General features: G+C 38.2%; 1 protein-coding gene across 1 annotated transcript; it reads right to left on the bottom strand.

Moving 5' to 3' along the window:
• Positions 1–968: 968 nt before the first annotated feature.
• LOC140942802 (arginase-1-like) lies at positions 969–10,420 on the bottom strand. Its single transcript, XM_073391809.1, has 12 exons — positions 10,252–10,420; positions 8,481–8,553; positions 7,931–8,052; positions 7,528–7,595; positions 6,997–7,057; positions 6,423–6,518; positions 3,897–3,934; positions 3,635–3,691; positions 2,863–2,967; positions 2,590–2,666; positions 2,404–2,463; positions 969–1,651 (listed from the first exon to the last, which is right to left on the bottom strand). Exons 1-12 carry the CDS (start codon positions 10,366–10,368, stop codon positions 1,461–1,463), a joined length of 1,065 nt encoding a protein of 354 aa, XP_073247910.1. The 5' UTR covers positions 10,369–10,420; the 3' UTR covers positions 969–1,460.
• Positions 10,421–10,557: the final 137 nt, after the last annotated feature.

Below are 10,557 nucleotides of genomic sequence, written 5' to 3'. Positions count from 1 at the left end.
CTGTTTACGGAGCATCAGCGCAAATTCCTCAGCGAGGTAGAGAAGAGCCTCGAGCACCCCCAGGGTCAGGATGCTATCTCCAGATGGAACTTCACGAGGGAGGCCATTGCTTGTTCGGCCACGGTCCAATCATCCTCAAGAAAAACCATGCGTGTCAGCCAAACCCCTGATACTAAAATCGAGGTAGTAGACGAATTCACCTTCCTCGGTTCCACCATCTCCATCAACTTGAGCCTTGACTCAGAAATCTCCCGAAGAAACGGCAAAGCCACTGGCACCTTGTCCAAATTGACAAAGAGAGCCTGGTAAAACAAATACCTGACTGAAGGGCGCACAAAGGTTAGAAGAATCTTCACGTTTGCTCGGTCCTTGACAGACAAGTTAATCTGCGTCAAATTGCCAGTTCCTTGTAACAAAGTCCTCAACGTTTGTATTTCGAGTCACCACGCGTGTGTCAATCGGCCCTAGGGTAACTCCGGAATAGACAAATGCCCAAAAGACAGGCAGCGCTATATTTGCTAATGCCCGATTGAGAAGGTGCCCAAACGCCCCCTCAGTTACCCGAGGGGTGTTGATGCCACTTCGGTATGCCAGTGTGTGTGGATTGTACCGGTAGTCTTGGTAAATACATCCAAAACCATAAAAATAGCGCTGAAACCTCGTAGAAAGACAGAACACCACTTCTTTATGCCCTTTATTGAGAAATCTACCCAGCGTTTAGTCTAGTATTTATTCTGAGTTTTATTTCCCATACAAACTCTTCTGTCAGCTTATCGTGTATTGTACACTTCATAGGTCTTACATATACAAGTACATAATTATGATATTTTACAGAATAGATTGCTTCTTCCTCGATCTCTAAAGCGACTTGAGTATCAAGATTTGTAGCGAGTATAGTTGTTACTCTCGCGATTGTTATTTGTTAATTATAATTCATGGTACATTTAAAAATCATGGAACTGCACATGGTACATAATAAAAATTTATAATTTGCATTTAAGCTTACAACCTGCTGGTTACTTTTCCTTTCTGTTATTTCAGGCCAACTTTGTTAAAATTATTTACATTGCTCAAATATTGCACACAATAGGCAACGATAAATAACGGCACAAGTAACTGAGCTTAAATAAAACACTTTACACAATAACTTTACATCAGCTAAAGTGCTTTGTAATCAACTTTCCAAAACTGACCTTCTTACAGAAAATTGTCAAAAAAAAAGATGAAAGGAGCAGCAATTTTTCTGAGAGTTCACACCCTGGAATGCCCTGGGGTGTGTCTTTGGTTCTCACACTGTCCAAAAATGGTGACTTTTTCCTTGATCTACTCATATGGAAGTACCAATAATATAGCCCGCAGTAGTGTATTCTTCACCATCATGGAATTAAGATTTAATCTTCCCACCTCTCCCTTGACCCTTAATAGCCTCCCATCCCCACCCCCCTCACTTTTGCGAAATATTAATTTACAACTCCATTATTGACATCAACTTTGTTTTCATCCACAGGAGGCAATGGAGCCTCTGTGAGGTGACTTTTCTTGCCGAGTAATATGTTAATCAGTTCCATTGTATTCATGGCAGTTCTTGTCACTTCCTCCTCACTTCCTATTGCTGGATTAAATTCCACCATGTCTATGGCAGAGAGGCACCCTACAATATGGCAGAAATAACATATAATTAGTATGACAGCCTTCAACATGGAGATTGGTTCCCTGCTGCTATCAAGTACCGTAATTTACAGTCAAGCCAGGTCAAGCATACCCCCAAAGATTCCATCAATGAATTTATTATTCGAAAGCCGTTGATAGTAGAAGATTTCAGGTTCATACCTGCATTTTGCATGTGTGATGAGCTGTGAATTCACACGCAAGGCAGTTAATTAAATATTTATCAGGTCATTTTTCCAGAGCTTGATGTAAATGTCTTTGAAGTAATTTTAACCATTCAAAGATTTTCAATCTGACCAGATACAGAGAAGTTCTTGTAAAATATTCACAGCTCATTATGCATGCAGGAATGCCGATTTGAATTTGACACTAGTAACGGGAACAACTAACGGATTCATTTCTCAGATAATCAATTCATTAATAGAATCTTGGGGGGTACGCTTGACCTGCCTTGAAAAAAAAAGTTTTGCAGAGTTGATAACTGAAATAAACAACCATTATGATAGCCAACTTCTGTGACTTTTAAAATTCAAACAATTTATCATTGCTAGCGAGTGTTCAATGGAATTTTCAAAGAATTTCTGGTCAAATTAATGGTATCAAAAATTGTTGTTGTAAAAGGATTGTGTTAATCTGGAAAGAAAAACAAACAAGCAAACAAAGTAAAAAGAAAGAAACAACATTAGTGCATTTTTTCTTATTTACACTTGAAATTGTTATTCAGTTTAAACAAACCTGTTTCAGCCACCATTTGAGCAATGTAAATTCCTTCATCCAATGTCAAGCCTCCTTTCACTAAAAACAGAAGAAACACTCAGAATGTTAGAACAGTAGATTAATAAACAGTGCCAAAGCATATATGACAGCTCAATTCGGTTATATTTTACTGTGCTACACCCTACATTGCCAAGAGCATCTAACCTGGTGTCCCTGTGCTTGGGGCCTCTTTTGGATCCAGTGAATCAATATCATAACTGACATGAATGGGACGATCACCCCTACAGCAAAATTAAACATATTGTTAATGGATCAGATGCTTTAATTTTTAGGACTGTCCAGAGGTAGAGGTAGTACTTTTCCTTTCAGTAGGTTACAAAACCATTGACAATGTGCCTGCTTGTACCACATTTATCACGGGTTTGCTATAAAATTAAAATTTTATCATCATATTTAGATCATTATCATATCTTCTACCTTGGATTTATGGTTTCAAGCGCCTTTTGGATTACTTCTCCAATTCCAACTTTATCAATGTCATCAATGGTATATGCTGCAATTCCAAGCTCATCACATATCTCCCTGCAATCAAGTTACAGTAACTAGTGAGATCATGAGACTCATAACAAAGTCGCACTGTTTGTGAGACTTGCAAGTCTGCCATACATGTATTCTAAAGTGGTATTTTTACAGACCCCTCCTCTGGGGGGTGGGGGGTACTCTCTAAATTGGCCTGTAATATGGTGAGGCTACGCCCGAAAGGGGCCCCTTTTTCAGGCTTCAGTTATATGAAAGGGTAGGGATTTCATTAGTTGAGGTATGAAAGAAGAAGGAAATCTGTCATGTTGGGTTTATGAAAGGACTGAAAAGGGCTAACAGAAGCATTTTATGGACATGACGGAGACAAGAAAATGTCCTGGTTTAGTGATTTATTTATACTCAAAAGGATGGTGCATTTACAGCAGTTAAAAGGGATGCATGAGTGCTCTAAACAAGGTATGTGAAAGGGGTAGGTCCGTTTTTCAGAAGAAGGTATATAAAAGGGGCATCTTTTCTGTCAAAAATGGTATATAAAAGGGTAGGGGGTTGGACATCGGTTAAAGTCTCCGTGCAAAATACTTCCTTGATGTGAGTACTCCCACCCTGGCCTCCAATATAACCAACACATGCTTTTACAGTAAGTGAAAATCATTTTCACTAAAAGTCAGAAAATCATCTCCTTGTGTTGCTAATAAAAAAAACCACTTACCTTTCTTGTGGTTCAATATCTCTAAGTCCAATATATGCAACATCTTTTGGAGACAAACTATAAACATGTACAAAAAAAGTGTGTCAGTCTTACTTAGTGTCTGCACCTAAAAAAAACTCCGTGTGACATAACTTGTTGAACTTTCAAGGAGAGCATAGTCTCTGACTCTTGTCTGTGGGTAAAATATGATCAATCTTGGGAGATATTTATGTAGAACAAACAAAAATGTTAAATCCCAAATATTTATAAATTACACACTTACCATGGTGAGCACCACTCATACCCAGGAGGTTGAGCAAACTAAAAAATAACACGTTCAACATCAAAATTAAATGCAATTTTTTTCACGAAAAAGAAAGAAAGAAAAAAACTTATCAACCCCTTAAATCCGGTTAAGTTCGACAGAATAATTGAGGGCGGGGGGGGGGGGGGGGGTTGAATTTAACTTTTTTAAGGATAATTAGAGCTGGACCGACTAGACAATATTTGAATATTCACTAACAAATAATACTTCATGACAGTATGGTGGGAAGCAATGCATTTTCTGCCAGCCTGTTATGAAGTAATCATAGCAGAGCTCTCACACGTGAAGCGCGTGCAGAAAAGCACCAGGTAAACTACCCATCCGAGAAGATTTGGTGATCACGTGACCATACACCGACTGCCCGAGAGTCTGTCCGCACAAAAGGCATACCAATGTAAAATAATTCAATCTATTGGTACAGTATGTTGCCCAGTATCCGGACGGTACCAGTATCCGGACACTTGAAACAGAAACTCAATTTTTGAGGCGCCCTTTTCAGTTCTCGGTAAACGAAGTATTTCGAATGAAAGCTGAACATTTCAGCTTTAAGATGAAATTTTTGGCGATTTGAAAGCTTGCGAAACAGTCGCAGAAGACGCCGTTCTGTTCAGGTGAATAAACTTTTCATGGCTAATATTTACGCTGTTTACTGGGCAGTAAAGTTAGTGCTGGTCAGAAAAGGGACGGTAGTGTGTGATATTTTCAAAGAAACTGTTTTATTTTTAAAGTGAAGATACTTAAGGAAGTCAGGTTTTCAGAAAGTTTATTAATTCTTCTTGAAATTCGATTTGTTTGGAATAACGGAAGCCAGAAACATTCACTAAGTTTTGATGTCATGTGCCCAGTATCCGGACAGTTTTTTCTTTGCTGTACAGAATCGATGAATTAGCTGTGTACATTCTCCGGATAAGATTTATTTCATATCAGTGACTATAATTAAAGCTTAGGATATATGATATAGTCGTAAAATGTAACTCTACTCAACTCCGTATGGAAATTTTCTTCACTCATTCAGAGGCGACTTGATTTCGTGTGCGCCGCTTGTTTCGCGTGACTGCATTTTCTACATATAACTGAAAGCGTCCGAGTTGAACCTGGAATTCTCATACTTTCCCCAGTTGGGACAGCTAGAATGGGATTGCAATGGTCTAAAAAATGTCACAAAGGGATTGAGAGATGTGAAAGAAGGAGGAATTAGTGCTAGAAAAGCAGGCTTATTGTGGGGACTGAGCATGAAGAAATCAACACTGCAGGTCAGACTAAATAGGAGAGTGACCTTTGACCGTCGGGTTGAGGTCCCTTCCCCAAGCTTTTCTTTAAATAAAAAATAAAGAAAGAAAGTCTTTTGCAGATTGGCTAATTGAGCTTGCAAACTGCGGCTTCGGCATGTTCACGGATGCCTTCCTTAAATCAGTGAAAAAGTTCCTAGACAAAGACGTGAGAAATCATACCATTTTTAAAACAGCCGCTCGCGTTCCCCACCATACCCCAGTCATTTGTTATGTTTTATTTCACGATGCTAGGTTATATTTTCGGAATCGATTGCCAGACTACTTTGCAAGTGCAAGAGAAGCTTATAAGTCACTTGCCTGTCGAAATTTATGTACAATGACGTTGTTATTGTTGTGTCCGGATACTGGGCCAGCTGTCCGGATACTGGGCAACATAGGAGCTCTGCAAAAATATTAATTTCGCGATGGAAACAAAGGCAAAAAAGTTAAACTGACTTTCGTCATATTAAGGACTAGATAGATTTTCTCTGGGCCAAATTTCAGAGCTCTTGCGATTAACAAAGGAAAGTTATTGCAATTTTAAACTGAAGTGTCCGGATACTGGGCAACATACTGTATCGCAACCGAAATGCAACTCAAGGTTTTATTTGAAAGAAATCGCATGGCCCAGCATTCCTGGACTTTAGAAAGAAAAAACAACAAAAAAGTCGTGTCTTTTGTGAAGTTTACACTCATGTGGATAACAGAGAAAGAGCTAGAGTGAGTGATTGAAAACAAAAAGAGACGCACTTTGTAGGAAGAAAAACATGAAAATTCAAAGCGGCAGTGAGACAATGAGAAATGCTAGTGACCAGCAAGGTGAAAATGAGCGGCAGTGAAAAATAAAAGCAAAAATGAACTCAAGAGAAAAAATATTGGGTAATCACATACGACAATTTCTCCATAAAAATAACGAGTAACTAGGAAGTTTGACGTTTTAGTCCTACAAAACAGCATTGTAGTTGTGAAAAACAGCGGCAAGGAAAGACAAAAAGTGGCTCACGTGCAAATTTGTTTTTTTTTGCTAATTAGAAAAAAAAGTGTGCTGAACGTGCAATTTGTTCTTTTGCTAATTAGATCTATTTATCTTGATGCCATTTCCATTGCCATCCCCATTTAGCATTACACGATTTAATTTTTTTTGTTTATGTATACGTATTATTAACCAGAGCTTTACTATTAGAGCCCTGGCTAAATCTACATTGTATATTACCTCTGGGACACCTTTGATCAAAAAAGACAAAGGCATTCCATGAATATTGCCAGAGAGAGATGTTGATGGAGTGTTGATGTCCATGTGGGCATCAATCTGAAACATAAAAAAAAATTGGAGACATATGAAGGATTAGCCAAGTGTTAATTAATACTTTAAAACATATACAGCAGTCCCCGCACATTCACCACTTATGCAAATATCTCCCATAATACACCTTGTTTGTACCACCCTCCCCCTCCCCCCAAAAAAATTGCATAAGGATTGTCTTCAATTATTTCTCTAGGGACCACTGTAATACCCAGGAGAAATTAAATGTATATAATAATATTGTACCGTGTAAAGGTGTAATATATGGGAGATGTGCAATTGGCGAATGCATAGGAGGTACATGAGATGCACGAATTTAAAGAAATGCGTGAGGTTAATCTAAGTATGGAGGACTAAGAAGTAGCGGGCTTCAATAAAGTACTCTTTGTCCCAATCCCTTTGCTGTCAAATTCAACACTTCTATCTTACAGCAGTAACTATTTTACACTGCCGGTGGCTTTCCGTTCATTAGGAAAATACTCACCCACAACAGGCATGAATTTTTTCTTGCAGTTGCATGGCCGTAAACTGTACCAACTGCGATACTGTAAACAACAAAATCATAAAACCTAGCGGTCAGATGTCTTTCCTTGACCTTGCATGACTCAGTAATGGTTAAGCAAAGACATCAACTCCAGGGAAATTTCCTACATTTGACAATTTCAGCAAATTGGAAGTTTGACTGACACTGGGGTAAAAGTCGTCCCCCTTTCTTTTCAAACAATATCATGGGTGGTTTCAGGTCAAGGGCTTAATGTCACTGCTTGGTGATGCAAAAAAAAAAAGAAGAAGATCTTTAACAGCAAATTTGATACAGACTTGAGGGGGTAACTGAAGGCTAAAAGCTTAATTCCCAGGATCCACTCCAATACACATGTAGTTACCTTACCCTAACTACATGTCCCTTGGGGCATAAACAAACCAACTACACGGCAGACAAGACACGTGTCTCAATGACTTCGCAAACGCTAAAAGCCATGCAAGAGAGAAACCTCTGCTTGCAGGGTATATTTACCTGTGATCACCTCCAATTGTAAGTGAGATCTTTCCTTGTTTTGTGGCTTTTGCTACTTCTTCCGAAAGCTACAAACAAGAAGACATAACCCTCAACAATCAATTACACATTTTTAAGTGGGATACCCTTGCATGGTTCAAGTAAATCAACTGAAGGTTGACAGAAATCAGTGTGAATTCTTCTCACTTTTATAGTAAAAACTGTTTAAAACAGATCCAAAAATATCTGTAACTTCCCTTATAGAGGACTTTTTAAAGCTTCCTAGACTGGAAATAAAAGTTTGACTCAGCTCGTCCCTACGAAAGGTCTGGCCTTGGAGACCAACATCTTTCTATGAATTATTTCAAAATTAATTTTTTATCATGCAAAGGTGAAGTAAAGAAATGGCAAATTTCTGGCTTACCTTGTGTGCTACAGTGCCACATTCCAGGGAATTTTTTACAGTAGTGCCACTTGTAATGTAATTATGATTTTCTGTATCAGTCAGTGGCACTTCTAATTCTCCAAAATCTGATACTGTAAATCCTATTAAAATAAGAAAATTATCCCAAAAAATGTTGACTAAAACAGTGTTTAGGTAACATGTCAATAAAATAATCATTATCAAAAACTGTTATTTTTCTCAATCTGCTGTGGGGCACTTTATGAAATACTCCAAGACTGAAATACCATTGAGGGATATGTATTGATTTTACACCCTATAGTCATTTAGACTGTTTACCGTCCTACACTTTGATAATAATACATGTATATTGGCACAGAGGTGTTTTGGTATTTTTTTTTTTTTTAATAAGTTCGAAAGAGTTTCTGAAAACATGTTTTCTGGCACAATTTAGCTTCCATTGATTTCATTTTAAAAACTTTTCTCACCACTGAATAATGTGATGATTAACTATGTCATAAAAGGAAACAATTGCAGAATCAATGAATTGATTCTGAAAGACTATACGTACCTAGTTTGGTGATGTTGCTCACCAACCCATGCTGTCGTAAGGAAGCAGGTCCTTTTTCGAGACCTTTCCTTGGCTATTAGGAAACAAATGTAACATATTTTTTGAAATAATGAAAATTTTAAGGTTGTTCATGACCTGGCCCCGGTTCCTGGAAAGCCGATTAAACTATCCCCCGATTAGCATCAAATCCACGATTAATTTTCTTATTCCTTGGATAACTAATCGTGGGTTAAAAAGGAGTTCCTGAAAGCGAAATAAACCCACGATTAACTAATCCGAGATTAGTGTTAAAAGAAACCGGTTTAACTAGTTTTTGGGGTGATTACTTTCAAAAAATATGGCGCGAAAAATGTTTAGGCACAGGTGAAGTAAAGGAAAATGGCGAAAAATGAAGTGGTTTAGGCTGAACCAAAGGACAAGAAGAGGAAACCGAAATTCTTCATCTACCTAGAAATAATTGGCCTAGTTTTTATAACATAGTCCTTATATTCAATCAGCAGTCCACAGTCCATGTTTTATAATGACCAAATTTATTACATGAAGTAGTAACCACCTTGGCAACTGCCTATGTTTTCTCCTCGTCTTTCTCTCGAGGTTGTTCTTGAGGATTTCTACCAAATATTGAATTGACTCTCGGCCAAACTGGTTTTCACTGCAAAGCTCTTCATCAGCGAATTGGTCGAGATTAATTTCTTGCTGTCAGAACTTTTTTTCACGTATTTGAGGCAAAGGTAAGTCCGCCATTTTGTTTGTTTTACAAACGTTTTCACCTGATTAGTGACTGAATCGACCTCGCTAGGTGGGTTAAAATTAACACTTAGTTTATTCCTAGATTAAAGTTAATCATGCTTTCAGGAACAGGATTTAATCGTGGGACAAAATGTATTCCGCGATTAGCGAGATTTATTCCTCGATTAGCACTAATCGGCTTTCTAGGAACCCGGGCCTGATTTAACAAAATAATATCCTTTCAAAAGTCAGCAAGTATAAAATACAGGAAATATACAAGTCACCATGTTACAGAAAATAGATGCCGATAAGACAAAAAAGTGTCCTGACCCTATTTCAAGAGGGACCTTAAAGTGACCCGTTGTTGACAAAATTTTGTCATTCAAAACAGGACTAATCCAAATTTTAATTAATGACAGACTTGAGGGCTGAAAAAAAAAACAACAACAACAACAAAAATCATAATAAAAGGCAGCAGTAGCAAATAAGTGCCCCTTTCCTTTATCCCACAAAATGTTGAAAATCTTGTTAGCCAAGAAGTGTGAGTTTGTTGGAAGGAAGGGATCTGAAGAGAAGTAAGAAGCTTACCAGATCAGAACGTTCAGTCCTAGCTCTCACAAACCTTCAAAATGTTCCAAATTAAATACTTTCAAGATTCTACTAGTCCCTGTAAGACCACCGAAATATTTTTGTTTTGATATTGCTATCTAACGGTTATTGTCCTTGTAAACAGAAATTTGGGTGATCATGTGATGTCCAAGCATCGCACACCACATCGCACGTGAAGCGCGCACGTTATTTTGAAGGTTCTCTTTTCACCGTAACAGGTGCGAAGGCTCGTGACCTCCTCTGCTCGTCTCAGTAATATCAACATTTTTGGCAGCTAACAAAGATTTTTACAAACTAGGATTAGCGTAGCAAACTGATAAACAGAGCGTACGGTAGAAAAGTTACTGCTTCGTTGAAACGCACACATTACGTAAACACGCGCATTATTAATTCATTAAATTATCTAAGGTATTTTGACTTGTTCAATACTTGCCTGACCGCCAGCAAATGGAACGCCGATTAAAAACAATTCTTTATGTTTTCGTGAGTGATATAATCTGACAACATGAGTGGGAGCTTTTATCCAGTGTAGTAATCTTGGACAATTCATGGTCTCATCTCACTCTTCGCTCGCTCTACTGTCGACGGCGCATAAACCGCCGCGTCTTAGACTTTCCTTTGTTTAATGTCGCCCCAGTTTCCCTGCGTCGTTTTGAGGTGATTGGTACTGAATCCTTATCTCTCATTGGTTATTTTTGGAGGAGGGGCAGGGGAGGGGCAGAGGAGGTAACTTAAAAAC

The sequence above is a fragment of the Porites lutea genome, chromosome 7 (assembly GCF_958299795.1).
Source record: "Porites lutea chromosome 7, jaPorLute2.1, whole genome shotgun sequence".
Taxonomy (NCBI): domain Eukaryota; kingdom Metazoa; phylum Cnidaria; class Anthozoa; order Scleractinia; family Poritidae; genus Porites; species Porites lutea.
Note: the sequence above shows the minus strand (reverse complement) of the source record. Positions and strands in the feature narration are given on the sequence as shown.